Source organism: Nomascus leucogenys, chromosome 14 (genome assembly GCF_006542625.1).
Source record: "Nomascus leucogenys isolate Asia chromosome 14, Asia_NLE_v1, whole genome shotgun sequence".
NCBI lineage: Eukaryota > Metazoa > Chordata > Mammalia > Primates > Hylobatidae > Nomascus > Nomascus leucogenys.
The window spans coordinates 24,996,886-25,024,019 of NC_044394.1; the positions used below are offsets into that span (position 1 = coordinate 24,996,886).

At 40.7% G+C, this 27,134-nt stretch overlaps 1 protein-coding gene across 5 annotated transcripts in view; it reads right to left on the minus strand.

Moving 5' to 3' along the window:
- Positions 1-27,134, minus strand: part of BCL11A (BAF chromatin remodeling complex subunit BCL11A) — a 102,415-nt gene that overhangs the window by 70,169 nt on the left and 5,112 nt on the right. For all 5 annotated transcript variants that reach the window (XM_012501259.2, XM_003262415.4, XM_012501255.2 and 2 more), the window contains exon 2: positions 24,418-24,747. In XM_012501259.2, coding sequence (XP_012356713.1) covers positions 24,418-24,747 — 330 coding nt within the window. The remainder of the gene's footprint in view (positions 1-24,417; positions 24,748-27,134) is intronic.

The window sequence follows — 27,134 nt, forward strand, 5'->3', positions numbered from 1 at the left end:
GACGGGCTGCACGAAGCCCACCAGTGACCTAGCTTTCAAGTCACACAGCGACAGTCCTGGCTTTTGCTAACCAGAAGAACAAAATGCCCCTTTCCAGCTCTGCAATTGCCACTCTGCTCCCTTTCATCTTCCATCTTGTGCCCTAGTCCTCCCTTAAAGGGAAGGCTGCTTAACCCTTCACGTGTTCTTTGTCCCCTTCTTTCTGAGAGTGTGGTCAATCTCCTCTCAGGCAAATCATCTTTCTCTAATAGCCAGGGCTCAAATGGCCAAAGGAAGGTCCCAAAGCCTTGTCTTCATCAACACTACCAGCCAAGTGAGCACGTCCCAGCTGCTTCTTCCTGACCCCCACCACGAGGCACAGAGGCACCTGTGCTGAAACTCAAGCAAACGCCACATCTGACTCTGCCTCATGCATGGAAAAAGCCAAGGGATCTCTGTTCTTCCAGGAGAATGGGGGACAGTGCACAGTACAGGCCCTGAAATGACCCCTTCACAATGAACTTCCCAGATACAAGACTTGAGCTCACAGGTACTTTCTTGCCCACAGGACACTTGTCCCCTTGCTATCTCTGAGCCAAAACCTTGGTGAAGAAACAGCACCGATTAAACAAGGCCATACTGCTCTCTACGAGTCAGGCAGTACCTTTATTTTCTGGAAAAATCTCAAATACTACAAAAGCAGACAGAATGTTATAAATCAGTCCCCAAGTCCACATCTTCCAGCTCCAACCACCACAGCTCATAGTCGTTCTTGTCTTCTGTAACCCTATCGCCTCCCTAGCCCATTTTATTATTTAAGTTGATCCCAGACATCATATCATTTCATCAGTAAACATCTCTGCATGTATTTTTTAAACATAAGAACTCTTTTTTTTTCTTTTAAATACAACTGCAAAACCATTATCACACCTAAAAATAATAAAGTGACAAATAAAGTCCCGTGTTACCAAATAGGGGAGTTACTTTAAACTCAGAAATACTTCTTTCCACGTGGGTCATGTTTTGGAGGATCCCTTTCAGTGAGGTTCAAGACTGAAGCTGCCAAGAAAAGCTTCAGAGAATCACACTCTCTAAAAAGGGCCTTGTGTAAAGCCACCTTGCATGTCAGCCCGAGCTCCTGCCCCTTGCAGTCCTTTGCCCTATTCAGGGCTGAATGCACCCTCTGAGAGTCTCTGTGACTGTCCTCCCACATGGACTGCCCCACAGGCCCTGAGTCTCCCTCACTCCCCACCATGTGGCCCATCACCACATCCGACAAGCAGGTGCACTCCCAGTGTTCAGAACTGGAATTAATTTGTCTTGGAAGAAAGTGTTCTCCTGGACGGTTCTGCACAGAATTCATTCACAGAGCATGTCTTGGATATACAGCTGACTAGATATGTCAGTTATGTTCCAAATGGGTTTTCACAGGTCAAGGTTCTGCAGGCAAGAGCAAATACTATTTTTAGACAGGATAAGGTCACAATGCTTTTAGAGACAGTGAGGTCTACAATAAAACCTATTGATCAGCCTCTGGAACTAGTGCTCCAGAGAGACACAGAGATTGAAACAAAAATTGCCTGGCCGTTTTCTCTGTGGACTCTGTGGGTAAAAGCTTGTTGGACTTAATATCTTTCAGGATATAAAATAAGTAAGAAGTAACTGTGTACAGATTACTGAAGTCCATTTAACCAGATGCAGAGGCAGGTCACAGAAAATACACTCATGGCAGAACTGTAAAGAAGGGAGATTTCAAGGCAACACGTGTTGCAACCTAGAGAAAGAATAAACACCAGTCTTCTCAACTCACGGGAGGCACAAAGGACAGCCTGCCATCCAGGATTCCTGCTTGGGACTGTTGCTCCTGAATTTGCCACTATGATCCTCAATCCAGCGCTATGTGAACAACAGACTTTCAGATAAATAGTATGGAGATAATTTGCTTAAGTCAGATTTTGATGAAAAGTGGTTTCCACATGGACAGCTTTCAAAAACTTCTATATTTATTTGATGGAAGCATGGTGAATTCTAAAGAATTTCCTGTTCTCTCTCTCTCTCCCTTTCTACACACACACAGGCACACAACTATACATATATATTCATACATGCATATACGTATGTATATATGTAGTATGTACGTATGTATGTGTGTATATAGATGCATATGTATATATGCTTTGTCTTATGATGATAGTGTTGATGTGTTTGGGGATTTTTTTTTTCAAAAAGAGATAATAAGCCTTTTATAGGTGTACCACACAAGACTCCAGTAAGCAAAATCATTCATTGCCAGGCAAAACTTGAGAAATAAATTTAGAAATCATACGAGCACACAGGAGCTCAATCAAGTAAATGAATCACCAAGGCACAGAAGGTCACTGGAAAGTTATTTAACTAGCCCAAACATTCAAGAATTGACCAAGGCTTTAGCAGTAAACCCTAAATAATTTATTTAAGCCAAATAGGAGCTTTAAGCACAGACATTAATGCAATGGACTACCTCATCTTAAACTTCAGCCAGAGATCTAAAACTTTGAAGTCAATTATGTTCCCATAAATACCTGTCCATTATCAGGGGTGCTTTATTGTTTTAGAGACTCAGGACCACAGGAACTAGTGTGAAAACTGGAGGGTATCTTCATTTATCATCCGCTCCCATCTCTCAAACAAAATATGCCATGGTAAATATAATCCATATATCACATGGTGACACAGCTGACCCCATTAGTGAGCCAAGACTATCCTAGCGGCAGCTTCCTATCATACATTAACAATGCAACGGCTGATACATTTGCACAACACAATAAGGGGTGGGGGAGAAGAGAGAACATCGGGCTATGAAATCCTAAACTTCATGTCTGAATACATAATTTTGTCACCTATCTCTGGCATGAATGTTATCATGCTTTTATTTCAGGTAATAACGGAAGGGGAAAGTAGAGCCTCTGAGGGGCTGCCATTCATTCGGCCTGTTATTTGCTTTTGGGTTGGGTTAGGGCTAAACTTTATGTTCCTTGTTTTTGTTTTTTTTCTTTTTTCTTGTTTTTTAAGATTTTATTTTTTTTACCAGAGATAGAAGAGCATGCAAAATCGGAAACAGCTGATTACCAGTGCCCTTACAGAGCATGCCTATTAAAAATCCCCAAAACATTATAAATTAAAGAGGCAGTAATTTAAATAAATTACTTTTTTATTGAAGCTATAGATCTCAAGAGTGCCTGTGTCCTACAAGGTACACATATTTCACAACTGATTCATTTGCCCCTTACTCTGAGCACATGGGATAATAAAAGAAAGTTTTAGATCATCATTATCCAGAGGATACCTTTGAACGCCCTTTTTCAGCATGCTTCTGAAAACATCATTTCATATCTCATTCAATGCCACATATAAATGGTATTTGCTGGACAGTGTGGCAAACAGAAACATCCGTGCTAAAAGCCAATGGTAAACACCAAGTTTAAAAACTGGATTGCAAAGATCGCATGTCCCAGAACAGGCCATATGCTTTTACCTACATGATGAATAAAAAAAGAACATTTTCCCTCAATTTATGCTGTCTTCAACACTAACAGAGGGAGAGTTCTTCTAAACATGTTGCATCGGATGCCTTTAACAAGCAAAAATTCCTAACTCCAGGGACTCAGCATATGTAGGCTATGTCCATACAGAGAAACCAGCTTTTGGGAGGAGGAAGGAGGAAAATATCACTGAATTCAGTCAGTTAATTGAATTTAAAATACCTGGTTGTTTGAATTCAACTATTTCTTTTTCAAAAACGTACTTCTATTTTGATGTAGTTACATTTGCCCAAAAAAGCAAACTTGGAGAAAATACACATTACATTCTTTGGAGTTTTTCAAAAAAACAGCTTGCAACAATTAAAAGATGGAGAAATCTTGTAAGGCTGGAAACTTCTGTGAATTATCACCATTCCATTATACTGCACTTCAATTTTGCTTCCAGCAATTTGAAAGATGCCTTTAAGCTTTCTGCTGGGGAATCACAAATCCAAGCCTTAATCTCCACCATAGCTTCCATCTTTGAGGCAAATCAAGAAAATAATATTCTGCTGTCTTTGCAGGTGAGCCCCAAAGAGCAACTAGATTCCAAAAAATAGCAGGGAGAAAACTGGTCAGTGGTGTTCATACTATGCTAGAACATCATGGGGACTTAGAGACCCACCCAGTCCAAACTATCTATTTTACCTACTTTACAAGACAAGGAAACAAATGCTAACAGGTGAAGGGACCCCAGAATCTCACAGCATGACACAATAAGGGTCAGAACCCAGGTGTCCTGGTTTTCAGATCAGTGTCTCTCTGTTAACACTAAAAGTCAAAGTTTGGTTCTAGAAAATCTGTAATGCCCAAAAGACCTTAAATGCCCTCCCCACAAACCAGTCTTGGTAATTTTTCCATGGCTTTCGCAGAAGGGTAAATGTCTAGTTGGAAGGCCTTTACTAATTTTTATGTTATCTGCTTCCTTCATTCATGTTTGGTAATCAAAAATAGTTTATCATAATGCTCTCAATTGGAAGGTCTTCATACAACGGGCAGATACTGTTATTTTCTGGTAGAGGATGGCAGCAGGGCTGGAAAAAAAGAATGTGGTTTTTTTTTCTAACCACAGTAGGTTTTTTCTATAACAATGATTTCACTTTCTAGATATAAAACAGGCATGGTTTCTCTCACCCTGAACTTCTGCAAAATCTAGATTTGATCAAATTCAGAAACTAGTGATTTGATCAAATTCAGAATCCCATATTTTGGGATGATGTGTTCTAGCAGAAAGCTATTGGTTGGCTAAATTTTGCTCTTTCTTCCCCAAAAGATTTTTAAATAGTTTTCATTTTTAAAAGGATTTCAACTTCAGATTGTGCCCACGCCAAAGTCTCTATACATCTAATCAATAAATAAATAAGACAAACAAAGCAGCATATGTTTATCCTTTACCATTTGGGAAGTGTACATTAATTACTGCAGATTGTCTCCTATGCATCTCCCCCCACTCCCTCTGCATCGCAGACAGCAGTGCTCAAAAGGGTCCGCAAAATAAAAATGTATCGGGTAATTAAATGGATATTTATAATTAGAACTTAATAATTTGCATCAGGGACAAATGAGCTCTGATTTTAATCTGCAGCGCATTTAGATTAGCCCAAAGATAGTGTAATTTGATGGTTTATAGGCCTCCTCTCGGATTATGAAACAATACCAAGCCTTCAAGTGCAGTGTGTCTATGTCAGGAGTGTGTTAAAGAAGAAGATGCAATGAAAATGTTTGACAACGTGAAAGCAGCCATAAATTACATGACAACTGTGTAAAAGTCATGATGAAACAAATAAAGGGCTGACCTATAATGCGTCTGATTCACTGTGACACACACAACTCCCTGCGCTAATCTCTGCCCAGCCAACGCATTCTTAAGCGGGGAACTACTTAGCACCAGGAACGTTGTAAATTATCACTAGTCAACAGCATTGATTTTTAGTCGACATTTCAATCAGGTTGAAGTAGAAATACTACCCGGCTCATCCAACAGCCTCTTAACCAGTCCACTGCCCCTCTGAGGTCTCCTCGGTTATGGCTTTGTTAAATTTCCATTGCTCTCACCATTCGATATTTATTGTAGCTTTGCCACATCCAGGCACTTGGCCTGAAGGGTCACCGGCCTGCCTCTTGGGACATTAAATTTGTGCTTACCTAACGAAGGCAGAAACAGAAAAAGAAAAAGAAACAAAAGGCCATCATCAGAGATGTGGCCTGATTTTCACTGATTTTCAAGGGAAGAGAAGGAAAACTAGGGGGTGCAAGCGAGGGAAATAAGAAGGGTTCTAAAGCCATGATATGCCTTTTATCATTTCAGCTTTATCATTTCAGTCTAGGAGACCCAGCAAATAAAACTAAGAGCTTCTCTTCCAGGGTGACAAGGGAGAACCACTACACTCTTGACCCAAGGGTATGTAGAGACAATGAAGAGGGCCAAGAGAAGGGGTGAGGCGGAAGGGCTTGCATGACCTCCATTGAGGACGTCCATGCCCCGGGACAGGGTGCGAAGTAAAACTGAAGCTTTGGAGCTCTTCACCCACATGGATTCTCAGCGGCCACCTCCATCCCACCTCAAACTCAGAAGACAACCTGGATATGAGCGACAACTTCTTTGTGATGGATCTGAGCAGCCTCCCTTGGTTCTAGCAGAAGGACTTATCAAGTGAGCAGAGCTCCCATCCGACACTTGCCAGTGCTGAGGCCAACTCTTCCATTCCTCCCACAGGGCCTCCGCACGCAGTAGGCACTTCTCAACTACCAAATGATTCTGAAATTCTATCAGTGGAGGTCTATGGTAGCCCGGCCAATTGGAAAGGATGGAGAATATAGGAAAACAGTGACATTTGGTTTTGGAATACATTGTGTAATTCATCTGCAACGAACCTCAGGTCTTGCTTCAGCAAATATTAATAGTGTCAGGGCAGCCTGTGGAGTGACTGGGAGAGGCCACCACGCAGCTGAAAACTTGCCTCTGGGGAAGCCACATGTGGATCGTATGGAGCTGTTGACTGCAGTTTCCATTCAAAACTTCCCTCAAGTTTCCAGCATGCCTTCCGGACTTGCCTTACCACAGCCTTGTTCAGCCAGAAATGAAAACCTCCTCGAAGCAGATTATGACCCCCCAGAACCCATCGTCCTCAGAAGCACCACTGCCACGCACAGTCACTCACACTCAGTCTCTCCCTCCCTGTATAATTCTGATTCTCCCCAGCCTTTGAAGGTACGATCCAAGAAGTGAATGCCACAGAGACAACACACAGAACTGCTGCGGGCCAAGCCTCACCACTCCTTTAAAGTCCTAGCTTGGCTTCTCATTCAGCCCACTGCAGTCTCTTGACCAAGCCACACACAAACAGTAAAACCTCCTCCCTCTGTTTCTCAGGACCCTCACTCGATTTCGGGCTCATTCTGGACAGATGGGGAAATGACTACTTGCAAAGCAGGATTCCTTACATTGCAACTTTTCCCAACAGCTCCGTGCTCCTTCAATATGCCCAGAACTGGAGGGGAACATTCTTCTCTTTCCCAGAAGATTGAAAAACTTGACCACAGAACCCATGGGAGGGACAACTGTCCAGCACCAGAGCTTCCTGCCCAGTTGTTGCCTGGCACCACTGAAGAAAGCTGCACACGTACTGGAGAGGTAGCAGAGGGTGGCGGCCACAGGCCAAAGGATTGAACAACTGTGGACCCTCAGGGAAGTCATTTAACCCTTGATGAACCCCAATTTCCTCCTCTACCAAATGAGGCTAATGGGAGTGTTTCCCTTCCAAGGTTGTTGTGGGATGGAATACCAATGTGTCAGACATATGGTAATGACAACAGCAATTCTGGAGGTGCAGCCCCCGGAGCAAGTAATGTCTGTGCTTTCCCTCATTTACTTCTCACATGGACTCTATAAGGTAAGGGACCTTGAGTTGTCTCCATTTCACAGAGAGGTGAAATGCTTCCCTCAGACTCTCCCAACCAGCTAGTGGTAACGTAGAAATCCGAACCCAGAGTAGCTGTGTCACACACCCAGGCACAAGCCTCTCGTAAGGCAGCACACATCTATGGGGAGAGGGGACTCCCACCCACTGAGGGAGCTGCCACCAGAAACATAATGAGACCCTGAGCTCTTTAGAGCCCCACCTGCTCTGCTCTTCTCTCATCCCAACCTGCTCATCCCATACTGGGGGAACTACATTGAGACCCCAGGAGCACACAGTTCCAAGCCATGAGTCATAACCGTAATAGTAACGAGCTTTTATGACATGTTTTACCATGTGCCCCGCACTGAGCCCAGCGCCCCCACGTGCTCTCATAGGATGCTCAAAGGCCCTATGAGGCGAGCCCCGTAATTCCCCCCACTTTACAGATTGAGGAAGCAGAGGCTTAGGGAATGAAATCTGCCCAAGGTTGCACAACTAAAAATGGTATTACTTCTTTACCCTCAGCCTAAACCATTTTATTTCATGTAATTAAAGACAAGAAGAAAAGAAAGAAGATACATCATATGTCAAGGCCATATTTCCCCTCTTTCGGTCCCTCCTCCCTTTGTTACCAGCTCAGGTTACAAAGACACCTAGGTGGGAGAGAAGACTGCCTCTAAGGGCTTGGCTGAGTTGGGGGGGTAGCCATGGGATAAACCCAGAGGCCCCCAAATTTTCCCAGTTTTTATTTGCTACTAGAAAAGGAGAAGGAAATCCCGCCTCCCTTATGAGGCCTCAGCCAGGGGAAGTAAATGTGATTTTATCACATTTTATATAGATGTGCACAATGGTGCCTTTTCAAGTCTATGATGGGAAAAATATTTTTTATTGTGTGAATATCATTTCAGACAGGTCCCTAAACCACTTGAAAGCCCTGGTGTCCCCTAGGTGGGATTCTATGAACCCAGCTTTAGCCCCAGCAGCTCCTCTGGTGGGAACTAGAACATGCCTCCTGCCAGTTAGTAACAGGGAAATTCAATTACTTCGCCACTTGTGGCAGGAGGGCAAAGACTGCACATTAAAAGAGCTAAAAATGTCAGGAAGTTATTGGGATGATGACTCTTGCTTGCCAACATTCATATATGAATGCATAATGTCACAATAAACTAAAAAACACAGGAAGAGGCCAAGAAGATAAGAAAATCGAGAACAAAACAAGCCCAAACATATGGGTTTGCCATCGATCCTGCCCAGGAAAGGCTGCGCCTCTAACGAGAGCACCTTTTCCCCACCCCTGGCCTTTCTTCAGCCTTCCTTGAGCCTTCCTTGCATATTATCATTCTCAGCCACCGACGGCTTAATTCACAGGCCCCTTCCAACAAGTTAAACTTCAGCCATTTAAAAAAAAAAAAAAAAAGAGTTTCCACTGATTTCTTACCTGCATACACAGGCACGCTGGCCACACCCCACCCCACTGCACCACGAGCTCTCACACCTGGTCGCCTGAATACAACCAAACCCTTCCCATCTGGCCCTCGGGTTACTGGCGTTATCACAACTCTTTTTTTCCCAACGGCAAGCCAGGAAAGATGATAGAACCCGCATGTGTAGCCAAAACTGGCCTCAACTGGTTCAGAGGAGGGAAAAAATTGAGCTGTGCGTCTCTTTATTTTTTTATTTTTTATTTTTTTGCCTTTAGCCAAAAGACCAGGGAGCATTTGATGTACAGTCAGCAGGTATTTAAAAAAGAAAGAAAGAAAAAGGAAAAAAAAAAAAAACACTGAAAAGGCTTGGCTGCACTGGGGCCCTGACACGCTCTCATCTAAAGCCTGGCCCTCGGCCAAGTTCATCTGTTAATGGACAACCACAACCAGGGCCTGCACCTCCCCCACCTCCCACTATCCCTCCCGAGTCTTCTCTGTTCTCCTACCTCTTTCGAGCTCCTAAAAACTAGACATCGATTATGTCTGCGCTTTTCCCTTTCTATTCAAGATAAACAAAGTGCTTCAAGTTCAGGGCGCACCCTGGGACCCCTGACAAAACAATCTATCATTCTGTCTGCTAAACCAGTCTGGCTACACCACGGCCAGGGAGAGTAATGCTCCCAATGTACAATTTTCCCTTTGTGCTCCTTCCCTCTTGCCACTAACCTCTTTTCTTTACCACCTTCTCCGGAGCAGATGGACTTGACCACTTTGCTTAAGCCCCTCCTGGCAACCTCAGAAATTAGAGAAAAAAAAAAAGAGCTCCTGGCTACCGCACTCCGGTCCAGGTTTTTCTCCTCCCTCTGTGTTGCCCGACAGTCCTGCACACACAGACACAAATCCCGTTGGACCCACACAATCTTTTCGACCCTCTCACCACTGACACTAACCCAGAAAATAAATTAAATACTGGGACTGCCCCGTCCTTTGCGTTCTGCAAGAATATTTTAAGTGAGTTTTGTTTTAAATCATATCCATTAATTTACCCTGACTTGCAATTAAATGCAAGTACACTTTTTACAACCAGTACGGAATGTATTAATTATAACTACAAATGGTCAAATGAGAGCACAGTCCCTCCTAAAAATATTAATAAAATACATAATAAATAATATTAATGAAACAAAAATAGATTCATAAGCCTTGGCCAGGGCGTTTATTATTTCATGCAAGGGGAAAGTCCAGCCAATGAAACTTGCTCCATACACTTTGGCAGGACTCAGACCAACCACTACCATTAAACTCAAGAGCATGTTTTGGCAGTGCCCTGGCATTGGGGGGCCCTGTGCAGATACCACCAGGAGACACTCACCCCAGTACCCAAGGCAGGGTCCATAACGTCTTACTCAGCCTTCCCATGTGGTCGGGAAGTTACCCACAGGCTGCTTCCCTCTTCCTAAACATCCCCTCCGCCGGCCGCAGCTGTCCTGTCAGTGTCCACCCTGCCCCTCAAAGACAAATGAAATCCCCCAGACCCAGTAGGAAATAAGCCCACCTAAATGAAGGACTCAAGACTAGGGCACCATGAGCATCTGGGTTAAGGCTCAGAATCCTGCACCAGCGTTGGAAGCTGCCTTTGTTCCTGCCACACCGCCAGGCCCCTGCTAACCTGTCTCCACAACACTCAGCCTCACGCCTCACCCCAGCACTCCCTGCCTCTGCCCCTCCCCCCAGATCCAACACACCCACCGCACAATCGAATCTAATTAAGATCAGGAAGAAATTTGCATTTTCTTTTCACTGTACCCCCAGTAATCACAGAAGTTCTTCAAATTTTGAGAATTTTGTTCCTCTGCTAATTATTTCCCTCATTTTGCATTTCAAGGCACAAAGACAGTCTATCTCACTGGTGGTCTATTAATAGTTTGAAGTTTTGAGCGTCAGAAGGTGGTTGTTGCTTTTTGGTTTTTGTGGTTTTTTTCCTTTTAAAACTATTCTGTCATTTCCAGTTTTGTAAAAAGGTTTTGTTTTGTTTTGCTTTGTTTTTTGGTTTTTTTGTTTTTCTTTTTTTGGTGGTGGTGGCGTTAATGTTTCTTCAGAAAGACAGCTCTGGGCCATTCTGGGTATTATGATTTGGTTTCCCCCTTACAATAGTTACTCTCTGCCTGGTTTGCTGATTTACAGAACCTTGGTATGTGAATGGCGAAAAAGAAAAAAAAGGAAAGAAAGAAAGAAAATTCCTTGGCATAAGTATATGTTTGCTGATCAAATTTCAGATCATGTGTTGTTCATTATTATGACTTTATTTGAAAAACAGTTTGCCACAGTGAGATGGATTCACTTATACGCTTTCTACCTCTCCACTCCCTTTAAGTACTTCGAAAAACAGTACAATTTTTTTAAAGGTACATTTAAAGCATTAACTAGTTTGGATTAAAACAATGTTTCACCGTCTGTAAATTCCCTGAAAATACATTTTCAAAAGACTTATGCAAAGTCACATGATTTTGAAGGAGCTAATGAGATTGTCCCACCAACAAAATTTAATGGTGACTTAAGAAATTCTAATACTTTTCATTTACTTCCTGTAGAATTATTTGTGTACTTGACGTTTATACAGTTTCTCCATTATATAACAATCTACCCTGGGTACACTAGATTATGCCAATCTATTAGAATGAAATTTGTACTCCATATAAGCAGAAGTTTCCAGTCGCTTTTGACTTACCATTATGTTTCAATGTAAAGTGTTATTATAGCAGAGTATAAAGCACAGCTCCTCCATGCTCACGTTTTTAACTCTAATACTGTAATCTTTCTTGCTGCTTCTAGGGCTGTGTCAGTGTTTACATTCCTGGAAGTTAAATAAACCAACATGGCAAAACTCCTGGATAGACTGAATAATAAGGCTTGTGATGACTAAATTGTTTACTTTTTACCTTGTTAGGATCCCTTTCTTGTAAAGTTTGGGGAAGAGAGAGAGGAGAGAAAGAGAGAAGGAATGAAGGGGGTGATACAAGATAGAAGGAGAGAGATTTATACACTGGCTTCCATATGTCACAAAGACCTTCCTATCCACAGCCAACGCGACTGAAGCAGCATGCATAAGTTAGTGTTGCTTGTTTTGTTTTCTTAAATACCAGGTCAGCTGAATACCCCTTTCTCCACTGCCCACTCAGCCCCATATAAAGTATGAAGATTTTTTTTTTGCCCATTTTCAAATAGCAAATTATCCATTAGATTTCATCATATCTTAGTAAAGCAATTACATCAAGAAAATGATAGTGCGTGTGGAATCAATTATGCATGCAGTTGGCCGGAGACCAAAGGCTGTGAAGTCGGAGAGGGCAGAATCGCTCGACACACACAAATAAAAAGCCCCTGGATCTCACAGATGGACCCCATCAGTTCATCTTACTGCCTAAAAAGTTCATGCACTTAATAATTTATTTGTGTTCTGGATACTGTTTCCCAGCTGAATATTAACAACTTTAAACTGAAGCATGCTTTTAGCATGGTATGGATGGAAGTCACGGTAGGGCAGTGCTAGGTCCCTCAGAGGTTAAAATTATAGTTATGTTTCTTACACACTGTTCATTTTCCATCGCAATTTATTTTCTTTCATTAAACATTCCTTTTAATCAGAATATCAGTTACAGTGTTCTGATTCTGCTTGTTAACCAGTGATAAACTCATAAACCAAAGATGAACATCAATAATACAGCACAGGTTATTCAACAGCAAAGGCAAACACCAAAATCACAGGCTCTCAAAAATCGGAAACCGTTAGTTAGCACCTTGTTTTCACCACCAGGGCACTCGTGTATCTTGAGGGAGACACTGGGAGCCCAGGGAGCCTGGAGACCAGGATATACTTTGGTGATGAGGGGAGGACACATTGTAGCTCAGAGCAGCAGCTGAATGAGAAAACTTACTTGATCTAAAAGATAAAAGAGTCAGCCAGACCGAGGCCCAAGTCCTTTAGGTGCTAGCCATCTATCTAAAGAAGAAACCTAAAGCATTGTTAGAAAGGTTTGTAGTTCTGTAGCCTTCCCTCTTCCAAAGGAGGAACCTGATGTCTTAATACACTAGAATAGCCAAGGCTTCCTGCCATCAAACTGCTAACAATAAAACTGCCCTGCAACGTTCGTGGGGAACAGAAACAGGCAATACACATTTCTCTATGTATCTGGAAGTGCCTCAATCATATACTTAAATTTTACAGTCTTCTCCCCAAATGAGAACGATTTCCAGCCAACACGTTCACAAACTGTACTTAACGTTAAAAGAAAACGGATAAAACATATGTAATTACTCAAGGTTAGACTTCTAATTCCTCAATTCACTAAAGGAAACTTGGCAAGAAGATGCATCATTTTGCTCCTTTCTACTGGGGCATCTGAGGAGGAGAGCCACTGAGGCAGCTAATACACAAAACATGATCAAAAGTGATTAACAACAGCTTCATATGCAAATTGCATTAATGAAGGAGTGCAAAGTCATCATGTAAATTAAATATGTCAAATCTCTTGGTGAACTTTCAATCTTGAGAAGAAAAAACACTGCTTTAATTTTTTTACATCATCAATTTTGCAAGATTGAAAATCTAAGAATCTTGGTGCTATAAACAATTTTCACCTTTTTTTTCTCCTTCAGCAGGCTGACAGGCCAGCCTGATGTGCACCGAATGTACATGTTAATAGGCCAATCAAAAATGCAAAACAATTCGCAATTACTGGAAGGACCTAATGGTCATTAGAATTTACAACTAGGTAATGAACTGAAGTCTGCCCACACCATGCATATTCATAAAGCAATTTAGCCTTTGAAGATTAAAGAAGTGCTTAAAATTCAAATGAGCTTTAGCAAATTATCAGTAAGATTCATCCAAAAAGCAAAGGGTTTTTCTTCCTATGATTTCCTCATTTTTTTAATGCAAAATTGTTATATCTTCCAGACTGAGCTTAAACTAAACATAGAGCTTCTAGTCAAGCCAAAGGGGCTAAGAGACAGAGGCTGCAAACATCGTCATGGACTTTGTTCATAAAACTAAGCCCTTAAGAGCCAAACCTATCTCTAAACATGGTAATTTATCAAAAACAGCCCAGAGTCGCTCATAGGCAATACTGCACAGTCCTCCAACAGAACAGATTAACTCGAGTCCCTCCACCCTCCCAAAAAGCCTTTTCCCCCTCAAGTTGTCTCTCCTGTGTAAACATCCACTGTGGTATAAAAACAGCTTTTTCATTGGCTTGGAGTGGCATTAATTTTAGAAGTTTCTGCTTCCAAAGGGAAACCAGCAAGAAAGGAGAGGCACAGGAGGGAGAGGAGCAAGGTCTGGTTTACTTCTGAGGAGTGCAAATCCTGTTGCTTGAGATCTGCCTTTCTGATTTCCCCCATTCAGCACTAGCCGCATTTAATCCATGGTGAACGGGTCATGCAGACATCAGCTGACATTCAGAAAGTTGTGGTGTCCACCCACCACCACCATCCCACCCCAGTTATTAGAGAGTATCGTGGGAACCTGGACTTTCAGGCGTTCCAATTACTAGTCTGGAGAAGAATCCTTTGCTTGAATGCTAACTCACACCTTGCTAACCTCCTGACATTTAAAAAATTCTAGTGACAGAATTCCCAATGAACTCCTCCTCTTCCTCCCAACCCCAACCTCTCCACCCCAGGTGAAAGCAAGAAAGCATATGTTAAGTCCTATCTCAGCTGGTGTGCAAGTCAGACTGTGAATAACAGCTTCGAAAGGCCACGTGTCCGAGCTTACCGCTCCACTGCTAGACCCAAAAGCTCTCTGCTGTGGGGATTTCATTTGAACTGCTATCGAAGAATATTCCAAGAACCTCTCTCCACACCCTTCTCCCCCTCTTTCCCCCAGCCTCAGACTTTCTCCTAGAGTTGATCTTACCGGAAATGTGGATATTATCAAGGAAATGGGAAAGAGAAGGGAGAAAAATCTCAGGTACTACCCCCTGATTTCTTAACTCTCTTATCCTTGGGCCCTGCTCAGAAATGTGCCACATTTTAACATTTATTAGAAAGGATAGGATGCAGAGCTGCATGGAACCCACATCCACAACCATCTGTATGAGCCACAGGTCCACAGTCCTGACCAATTCCGTTTGACACTAATGTTACTCTACATGAGTAGAGTTCAATGAGGGTTGATATGGGATGTGACAAGGCAAATCAGAATTAGATTAAAAACAAAAGTTTAGAAACCGATGCTACACTACAGAGCAAATGGGACTTGAAGGCCAAATTTCCCCTAACTGCCTTCAAGTGATTTTCCCTATTAGAGCGTTTGCCTGCCACCCCCCTGCTGGCAACACCGCAATCACATCAGAAAGTAAAGTGGAATGCATATAGGAAGCCTTGAGATATTCCTCTTTAAATACAATACCTATATACTTAATATATAGCAATTAACTTCTGGTCAGGAGTGTGCAGGCAGCAGGCTGCCCCAAGCAGATAGGAGGGGAGGGGGGCCCAGAGCTGGGACAAGCACAAAAGACAGGTCCAACAACAATGCCTGCTGTCAGCAGCTGAATTATTTTTATACAGGAATTTTTATCTCTATTGTACAAACAAGTACGTGTCTGTGCTGACTTGTTAAGCAATCCACTTGTATGTAGAATAAGATTTTTTTTCTTTCTTGCTACCAGTCACACAGCTCCAAGATCAGAAGAAATACATAGTCTTTGAAGCTGCTCAAATGTTTTAGTTAAAAGGACAGCAGTTGTTTTCAAAGATCCAAGAGTATCTTTATCAGAATTAAATTTTTCCTTATTGATTTTTTCCCCTTAACATGACAAAAACATAACATGAGAAGGTTACGATTTATTATTAAAAATTTTTTTCAGCCTTTAAATCATTCTTCAGTAGCCAATGTTCACTTTTAAATGTAAAGGAATAATTTTTTTTTAAATATTAGGGTGTGATGGAGTAGGAGAGAGAAACTCATGAGATTTAAGATTTAACATTGGTTAATGCATTGTTTTAACTGGAAACTGAAAGGATCGGGGCAGGGGAGTTAAAATGGAGAGTAAATGGTTCACTGAGGGGTTCCCCCTAAATGTAAATAAATCATAAAATCATGGTATACCTTGAGTTGGTGAAGGAGAATACTTCAGGTTTGGTTCTCTTAGTTTTTTGAGGTTTGTTTTTGTTTGGTGAGGTGCAGAGATTGGCCAAATATTAAAACTCTATATTTAAAACGTACAGGATCAGACTTGGCACACAGTGCTTTGTGCTCCAACATAAGAATCCAAGCTACACCTTATTTCCCTAAAAATTAACAGATGTGACTTCCTTGCAGCTTTTTTATGCATAATTACATATTAAGAAAATGAACAACTGATGAATATAAATTTAAATGCCCTGATGCTTAGCAAAAAGCTTCCTTGTGTTTTTTAGAAAGTTCAGAAAGCAAATAGAAAGGCGAGGTAGGTATACAACAGCACTGGTTTTCTTTTTGAAGGCACCCTTGCACGTTTCACAATAATTCCATTCTTTATTTTAATGGGAGTTTTTAATCAGTGGATTCGCCTCTATCTAAAACTAAAATCAAATTGTAGGTGCAATTGTTCATCGGCAATGCTAACAACAGTGAGAATACAAATAAAAACTCACTGTGAGTGACCAAAGGTCCCCAGGTATCCCCTTCATCAACATACCTGCTCCAGGTTCCCACCGGGAATTCCCTGGCGGAGACCGATTCAGTTCTGAATAACATGCTGCCAGCCCTATCTGGAAAAGGGTGTGCAAGGCGCCTTCTCACCTCTTTTACAGGAAGTTTAAACCTGATCATCTCACCTTTAGGTACATATAATTTGTTGTTTAGCACTCTGAGAACTTGGTATTTTAGCTATCTAAAGAGATCAAAAAGGGCAGAAGATGGAGTGAGCTGAGGCCCAGCCTAGCTCTGGTGCACACGTCAATCGTGCACTGCGCGTTGCCTTAGAGGAGCAACCTGTGCAGGTAAATCTTCCAGCAGCATTGCATCAGATCCGCTCACATCAGTCTCCAGGGTGAACCAAGAGATGACACTTCAGTTCCCTGTCTGCAAACTTCTAATTCGCCAGTTCTTGGCAGCTTATTTTTCCAAGTGTTTTGTTTCAGGAGACGTGTATTTTTCTTTATACGTTTTGTGGATCTACCACAACTGCTTCTGACAGCTGTTGATTCTGTTAAAGGAACACATTATAAAAATCTTCTTTAAAACCTCAAGCAATGTGGACTCAAAAATATAATGGTGAAATATTTTAATGGAATTCCAGTTGAAAGTTGTTTTTTAAAAAAAGTACAAATGAAGATACAGAAGTCCTTTAGGTCAGCACTAGATTTAAACTGAATGTCTCTGTGTGTGTGTGTGTGTATGTGTGTGTGTGTGTGTTTAATGGGGAAAGAGGGGTGTTGCAAATCACCACAAATATTTACACTGTACTCCCTTTGTTCAAATCACATACTTTTAACGGGAAAAGCTGGAACTGTGGCTATTTAAAATTTTAAATATTCAAACGCCTGTAATTAACCATATGAAACAAATTATGTTGCATTTCTCCATACCAGCACATGCAAAAAAATTCTGGTGGTGAATTGGGAGGTGGCAGAGTTGGGGAGACAACTCCAAGAGAAGAAAAGGATGATGTTTTCATTTCGCTATAGATCAAAGGAGAACAAGAATGGAAACTGTGGCATATCGAGCATTTTTCCATCGCTGTCTTTCACACTGGGCTATCTAAGTTTATACAATTCCCCAGACTAGCTGCATATTAAGCTTGCTGTGTACAGCTTTATTATGGTGCGGTGGTGGAAGAAGCATTAATATTCCGGCTCCGCATCTGACAGGGCATTTACATGCGCCCATCTGAGCGGCACCTGAGAGCTCCTCCAAGGTGCAGTAGCTGTGCGCCTATTGTAAAGGCAAATGAAGCTCACCTATTCCCTGCTGGGATCAGAAGTGACCTCACCACCCCCCATGCCTCAAATCCTTCCCTTGCCAACCTAACTCAATGCCATTGCAGAATGACGAATGAGCTCAGAAATAGACCCCAAGTTACTAACCCTGCTAAGAACAGCAAAAGCCTTTGCTGAAATGTTTTAAAAATGCATAGGGAGTGCAGCTGGCCAGTAAAAAGCAGGGAGACAAATTCCAATGAACCCAATATGGAATACGTTACATTTTAAAACTGATTAGAAATACAGTCTGATGTTTACTGGCTTCAAGTGAGTTTGGCATCAAGTATACTGGCTTTAATAATGCTGGCACTTTTAAAATTATTATTATTTTAAATCTGCCTTTGGTCTCTAGGAGCACATGTAGAGAGCTAAAGAATTCTTATTTGTCAGGTTACATTTCCTGGAAATTAAGTTTGTTACATAAAATGACTCCAGTAGCAATAATATGGTTCGTGCTCAAATTAATTAGGTCATGTTGTAAAAACTACGTGGCAAATTACAAAGGTAAATTTACTGATATTGGCCAGTGCTCTATACCCTGGTCATAAAGGGGAGAAGCTGTTTAAGGATGCCCATTTACCTGGGTAGGAGAAAAGAATCAAGGAGGGAGGGAGACAACGGTCAATTTCCTATTTGTATTACAAATAAAAATAGTAGTCATTATCCATTAAATTATATAGTCTGAACATATTTTATGAACTTTATTAATGTCATCCAAATTGACACATAACATAAAAATCTGCTTGATTTGAAATAATATTAAAAGTGGGCTCTAAGTTAGAATCTTTTTTTTTTTAATCCTTGAAATAACAACACTGCTGACATAGCCATGACCCAAATGAAATCTGAACAAGCAGAAAGGTACTAAAGATGCTTGGTGATTAAATCTCATGCTAAAAAAGTGGCAAGGTGCCAGGCTGGGTCCAGCTTGATGCTAAGTGCTTTTTATTGCACAAAGCTGGTACTACTGTATGTAAAAACAGACTTGGGCTTGGGGTAAATTTTGTCAAATGACTTCTTTGTGCAATAAAGGGTGTGAACAGACCAACCAAAGTAGATGAAATTAACATCCAGTGATGCAATCTTGGTGCATCTCCCTAGCTGTGCTTTCTACTTCGGTTAAATTTAATATTTCCCCCCAAAGGAAAGCCAAACTTTCTTCCTTTCTTACTGACCAGCACACAAAGCCACCATTCACCTATTCTCCTTTATTAAACACTTTCATTGAGAAATCACAAAAATCTAAAAAATGTTTCCCTAGGATTTGCATGTTTTTTAAGCACCCCAGTTTAGTACTCCCACATTAGCCAAACTACATGGAAGCTGCAGTGTGAAATTAATGATTTTCCAGGACTCTAAAAGGTACCATTAATATGCATCCAACTCGCCTCCTCCCTGAGCTGAAGGTTGCCTGTCCTGATCCTGCCTGCACATTTCTACACCCAGTTGCATTTTCCAGCCCATGTGCAGCTCCACAATTAAATGCCACATTCACTAAGAGAAAGGTGTGCAAAACATATTTCAGATACTTTATAGTAAAGGCACAACTTGCAACACAACAAGGAATGGGGTGATTTAAGAAATTACAGCACTGTTTTGTGTGTGTGTGTGTGTGTGTGTGTGTGTGTGTGTGTGTTTAAGCTTTCACAGAATAAACACAGAGAATGGGAAGGAAACTTTGTCCCCCTCTGCTCCTGTTCTTGAAGTGAATACATATTTGTGTTTCCAATAAAAGGCCATTTTTACATTAACTGTCTGTAACAGCAGGAGACAGAAAAACTAACACAATCTCCACATCACACACAGGATGATCTTCATATCACGTGGACCTATTCTCAAAACTATTATTTATAAAAGATGACTAGGAAAATGCACAATGCATCTTTTCTGTGTCATCACAAGGGTAATGTCTGAAGAAGTTTGGGATCTTTAGGATCTTCTACATTTTAGGTATTTTTTTTTTCCTTTTGGCTTTCCTTAGTAAGTTTAGCAGCCATGCGGGCCACTGTGTTTAATTAAGCTTTCAAAAGTCCTGACAATGCCAACAATTGTAGGACACTTCTGCGGCTCAATCATGCAATCACTGTGACAGTTCTATTTACAATTTGTCTTAGAAAGAGTTTCTCTGACATTGTACTTTGACAAAACATCCAAGCTGCCAGTTCACAACCTTTCTCTGTCTTATTTACAAATACAGCTTGTATATAGGGCTCCCAGTTTCATGAACATGAGTCTTTGGATAGTGGCCTCACAAACATAGGCTCCCTATGAAAATCCTAGGTACTTATTAGGAAACAATATTCTCTACTCTCTGGATTCTGAAGGTAAGTAAAATGTTCACCAGTATATTGTTTTCGTGGTAGTGGTGTTTTTTTGTTTTAACTGCCATGCTGAAAATTCACTTCAGAGGTCAGTCGTTTTTATTCAGAATCACATAAATAAAGAGAAAAGAAAAATAAGTAGTCATAATAGCATACTATAATTTGTAGTCTCATTTACAATTACACCATAAGGTACACAAATACATCCTCCAGTTCAGTCTGAGCTAGGAGAGAATCAGAATGGATACAAAAAGAAAAGGTAAGTTCATTTTCTAAATTCTGAAAAGCATATTGTATTTGATTTACTTTTAAGAGCATGCTAATGTATTTCCATTTTGAATTAGTATATCTCCCTTCTTTAGAGTGTCTGTCTGATATATCATTATCTAAATACCAGCTATACTGTCTAGGCAAATAATTTTAAATACCCTGATATAAATATCTATGTTCATGATTTTAAAGAGAAAAAATGTTATATATCAACAGGAGCAGACTTTACTACATTTTATAGGACTTGTCATATTTTTTCTCTAGTCTCTCAAAAAGCTAACTTTATGACAGCCCAAACCTAATTTAAAGATTCCTATGTGCAATAAGCCAAAACCTCAAATCTGACATGATGGGATAATGTTTGGGTCTTTTCTATAAGGGAACAGCAGTTTCACATTCAGTAATCTTCCACGAATATTTCCCCCATCATAAAATATGAGACTAAAAAAAAAGAAAACAAAATAAAACAAAACAAAACCGCTATTGAAAGCTCTGACTGCAAGTCAAAGGCTGCTGATATCTGAGGGTGGATATTTGACACACATATTGATGAACTGGGCCCACACAACATAAGCTGCTAATTCCCAGCTAAATTAATACTACTTCAGTGATCTCAATGGATCACAATCACACAATATTTTGAATATTTAAATAAAATGAAAAAAGCAACCTGATTAACATCTAGGTGTACAGCTCATATGTGTACGTGGATGAAGTGGGGGAGCACATACCCATCTATTCACCAGGTAAAAAGAATCCTCTAAAAAATACTCAGCTTGGGCCAGGCGCAGTCACTCAAGCCTGTAATCCCAGCACTTTGGGAGGCCAAGGCAGGTGGATCACCTGAGGTCAGGAGTTCAAGACCAGCCTGGCCAACGTGGTGAAACCCCATCTCTACTAAAAATACAAAAAACTAGCTGGCTGTAGTGGCACACGCCTGTAATCCCAGCTACTTGGGAGGCTGAGACAGGAGAATTGCTTGAACTCAGGAGGCAGAGTTTGCAGTGAGCCAAAATCATGCCACTGCACTCCAGCCCGGGCAACAAGAGGAAAACTCCGTCTAAAAAAAAAAAAACTCAGCTCGGAGAGGCCTGAGTACAGTGAAAATGCATACCATTTTACTCAAGATTTAAAGAACTCTGCCTTATTCTCCTATCTGAAAGTCCCGAATTCTAAGCTTTATTTATCTTAGGAAGAAGATCTGTCACTGTTTTATTCTTGCTTCCTGCCTATAAAATGGTACAGGCTCACAGTGAACTCAAATCCAACTTACATCACTTTAATAAAGCCTTTCCTACCCAGCACGCTTAAATGACTACCTTTTATGTGGTTGCCAAACATATTCTTCTAGAGATTCATCAATATATCCCTTTCCTTAATACAAAGCATTGCTTCTCCTTTCTTTTTGTGACACAATTCAAATATGTACTGAATGATTACTGTTATTGTTTCCTTCCTCATCATAAAAAGAAAAGCAGACTTGGAATTGTGCAGACGTGCTTTAGAGAAATGGGCTGGGGGTACACACACAGCCGTCTTCCAGAACTTCGCTTCAGGGGCACCTGAGGGCCAGAGCATCGGAATTTATATGCAATGGTAGAATGTTAATTTCACCATAGGAAACTCTTAATTCATTACTGTGAATTATAAGAAGTCGTGATTCTAGTTACTGACATCTCACTTTGAGATGTGACCACACTATTTATGTTCAGCCAGTTCCAGGGTGGGAACAGGTGATTAAACACAATGAAAGAAATAAAGACTTTGTAATTATTCATGCATGAAAGGTTTACCTCACCTGGGTCGCAGCACTTGTTGTGCACCCATTGAATATCTTAGACATCTTAGAGAGCTTTTTGTCTCAGTTAAATGATTGATTATTAGCGCTATAAAATATATTTTAAATTTGCTTTTGGTTTTGGCTTCTCTAGGCTCTGCTATTATACTTGTTCTTTAAAAAAATAATAACAGAACCTTTAGATAACCAGGGAGTTCAAGTAAATATCTTTTATTTCCCTACATAGATTCACAACTATAGCAGTAAAAGCCTTAACTATATGTAAGGCCTTCCCCCCAGCGTTTAGATTCCTCCTCTAAATACAGAGGCACAGAATTTTTGAGCTGGTTAATCTGAGACTGAATAACCTATTTGGGACCTCAGTAAGAAGTGTGGTTTTAATTCTTGCTTGACAGACACTGTGTTTTGTCTTTTAAACGAGCAGCTCGATATGTAAATACGATGTTACATCACGCAAGTGTTACTCCATATTTGGTGATTTAGCAAGGCTTTGGATCTCCGAAGACGACAAATCCCCTTCCGCCTGCTCTTGCTTCATTAATCATGCCTTACATTTCTGTTCATTTTCCTTCCAGTCACAAGACAACACATGGAAATGGTCATTCCCACATCCTACTGGGGGGTAGGGGAGATAAAATCTTCACCTAGATGTCACATAAGGTAAATGTGGTGGATTCAAGAAATACACTCTGCAAATGCAGCTTCCCTAGTAGCAGATTTCCCATTTCACTACAGGGAAAATATCTGAGTGTTATTACAGAAAGCATTAAAAAAAAAAAGAAAATGCCACGTTTGGTTTTAATGATCAAATTCTAGAGGGGGAGAGGAGAAGTAATATGACATTTAATCCCCTCTGGACCACTGACCTATTATGGTTCAACTTTGTGGTCAAACTAGGTCAGAGAGACAAGTTCCAGTGAATCAATTCATGATATGCACTACCTTTCCTAAAACTGAACAAACCTCTTGCCTTTCGGGAGCTGGATGGTAGGTAGATGGAAGAAAGCGATCCACCAACAGGCATGGCGTGTCGGTCATCACAGAATCTGCATTGACTTTTGTCTAACATGCTCAATCAAAAAATGCTTTGAGGGTCACTATATAGTGTTGCTGTTTATCACTTAGAGCAGGGAATTTAAGTCCCACTGCTAGCCTTTAATTCCTTGTCCCTTGAGCTGCCGAGAAACCCACATACCTAGCTACCTCCCTGCTAAAATTAACCGAAGGAGGGAGGGCTGTTGAATACGTGTGTGTATTTTTCCAAGAAAATTTTTACATTGTGTTATAGCAGAAACAGTGGAGTCTGGACTGGACATTTGTAAGGGTGACATGTGGCTGTGTAAACCACAAACAAAATCAAGATACATCTGTCAAAACCACATCAGAGACAAGAGAGAGCACAGAGAAGCATTTATCATTTAGCTGAGGAGGCAGGCTGCAGGGAGCAGCCGTTCCTGTCAAACCAACCTTTTGAAATTTCCAACATGCCCTTAAACTTTTCGAGTAAGCATGTCTGTGCGCTTCAGCAACTGCCCTCTCTACTCTGGCCTGGCCAGTCGAAAATGGCATCTTAAAGTCAAGGTCATGGTGTCATCCCACCACGGGGCTGTGTTTAATTACAGCCCCATCCGGGCTGACAGCCAATATGGATCCAAGGCTAGCCCTGAAGCTCAGTTAACTCTTTCCACCTCCTCCAACTACCCTGCCAGCCCACTCTACTTCAGGGAAGCTTGAGAAAGAGCTGAACCCCTAAGGAGGCCTGGCCAGATGTTCTGAGTCAAACAAGTCATTGGCTGAACTGCAAATGCCTATATGGCTACTTTGCCTCTGACATGTCACCAAAGCTGAAAATGGACAATGGAAGCTGGACTAGGTGTAGTAAAGCTCAATACTTCAAAATGAGAAGGTGGGGATGGGGAAGAAAAGAAATCCAAAATCGACAGATCCAGAGAGAAGGTGTCTGATGTGTGTACCTATCCTGCCTACATCTGATTCAGTGAGGTGGAAAATATTTATTTTTCTGTGTTCTGGGAGTAGGCAACAGAAATGATTATTTTAACATTACAGGGCTGTCATGGACAGTCGCATAGAGTAATAGAGAAAGCACTTCACAACTCTTTACTGCTTGGCTACAGCACCTCTGAAAATGAAAAGAAAACATGCAAACAGCTTTTCTCCTTGCTTCTCATTTACCTGCTATGTGTTCCTGTTTGGGGCAAATTCCTCTAGATGACGTTGATAAACAATCGTCATCCTCTGGCGTGACCTGGATGCCAACCTCCACGGGATTGGATGCTTTTTTCATCTCGATTGGTGAAGGGGAAGGTGGCTTATCCACAGCTTTTTCTAAGCAGAGGCTGCCATTGCATTGTTTCCGTTTGTGCTCGATAAAAATAAGAATGTCCCCCAATGGGAAGTTCATCTGGCACTGCCCACAGGTGAGGAGGTCGTGATCCCCTTCTGGAGCTCCCAACGGGCCATGGTCTGGTTCATCATCTGTAAGAATGGCTTCAAGAGGTTCGGCTGTGGTTGGAGAAACAAAAGCACAATTATTAGAGTGCCAGAGAGGAGAAAAAAGGGGAAAGCCCATCTCAACCCCATGCCATCCCACCACACCATGTAAAGTGTTTCTAGGCTTCTCTATATAATACCCAGAAAATGTGAGCATACAAAATGTACAAGGATGTGAAGGTTATCAACCAGAGAGCAAATCTGTCAATGAGGCAAATCATCATATATGTAAAGAAAACAGTCTTCCTTGCATAACTCCAGAGAACACACACACACACATGCACACACACACAGCAACAAATGTGTCTGGTTTGTAAGTTTAGAAAGAATGCTACTTAGTTAACACAGGGAACATAAAGAAAGCTTAAATAATAACTACAAGAAAAACTGTTTAAAAAAAAGTGGATAGAAACCAAATTTGTTTCTTTTTTCCTATACACCAAGTTGTCCATTGTGCCAAAGAATGAAAGGAGAGGTGAATAAACACACACACCCTTTGTGTGTGAATGTATATACTCCTAAGTAAACAGACATGGCTTCATAAATTAGAAAGCTACTATGTCACACGAAAAATGTGCCACATTTACACTGCCATAATAAGAAAACGACTGCATGCACCTATGAAACGGATCTAAATAATAATCATGTCCCAGCATAATTCACCCTGCCAAAAACCTTTCTGCCCTCACTCTCAGCAGTGCCACAAAATCAAAGAAATACCAAATTCACTGGCAGTATTTCTCAGACACATTAGCTAAATGGGATACTTTTGAGTACTTAAGAAAATAAGCCAATTAGTCATTTTTTTTTATTCTGAGAAATGGAATGCCTAAAATATTCTAAACATGTTTGCGCTTGGTGGCATCTATGGTATAAAAATCAGAATGGTCAAGCAAACACCACATTTCAGAGCAAGGCTGAGAAGTCCTTTCTTTAGACTTGAAATACCTCACCTAATGTTGTCAAAGTTGACTAATTTTCTGAATGAGCTCCAAAATGCTTCATTATGAGACTATTTCTGCACACATAATCACCAGCGGATGGTATAACAAGGTAGACATGTCTTTCTTTCCTGTTTGCTTTTTTTTAACTTTGTACTAAAATACTCCAGCATCTACTTTACCAGCTTCTATCATTTTTTAAGCTTCCAAAGGGGAAAAGAGAGTTGGTAAGTCTCTGCTTGTGAAATCTTATGCTTGCTCTATCAAAAAAAAAAAAAAATCACAAAATACAAAACACATCCAGGATGCTGCCAGTTAATAAAACTGAAGCAGAAAATGTACAAGTCTTAAACAGTTAATCAGTCTGACCTTCTTTAGCAAGCTGCCAATTTCACATTTAATGAACTTAAAGCCACAGAGAATCAAAAAATAGATTTTAATTTGAGTGTAGAATATTGGAACAGATTTTGATAAAGTGCAAAAATCCAGTGAACTCAGGTTAAATTTATTTCAACCCTACCCAGGCTGAATATTGAGGGGGAAGATCTGGAGTAACTCCCAGATGTGCTAGGTGAAATAATATTGAGAGAGCCCTGCCTAGCTGCACCTGTGCTCAAGTAGGACATCTCATAATTTCTAGCCTCTGGTACTCCTCCTAATTTAACATAAGGTCACCACAGGAATATGAAGGTTATATTCCTACTAATAAAGACAGTAAAGTAAGCACTTATGTTTCTTTGCCCAACATACGGGCCAAAAGATAAATACAGAATACATATGCATACTTTTCAAATAAAAGAAGACAAACGGAAGTGCCTCTGCATTGTGCCTTTATGTCATTCTTCTCTTACATTTGCTTCCATTTTGACCAAGTGAGGAATAGGGAACTCATTCTCAAAATATTCCTGTTGTCTGAATTAAGGATTTTAAGTACACATTGATAAATGTGGCTTTTTTGTTTAGCATTAGCTACAAGTTCTGAGGTTTACAGACTGAAGGAAGACTCAGGAAAATATTTTATTTTATCAAACTTAGTAGTACATAGAACCTTTGCAAAAAACAAAAATTTTTATTTCCACCGTTAAGATTCTTTTTTTTTTTTTTTTTTTGTTCCCAAGGTCTGACACATTTCTAAAACTGGGAATATTATTTAGGTGCAAAAGGAAATATTCTCCCAGGTATCAAATAGTTAAAGGTAATGTGGTTCAAAACAGACTTGGTTAAAGTCTTCTAAATGTAGTGACTGAACTGATTTACAATCAAAACCGGGAAATGAAGTGGTAATTCAGAGGTTGCTGATTACACCTCCACATTTCACCTAATTAATTTTATAGGAGGCAAAGTTCTTGAAAATAACAAGATGATCAAATGTACAGATATAAAACCTGTAACCTCAACATTTTCTATGCTCTTAACGTAAATTATTGCTAATTAACAAGAATTATATCCTAATGTATG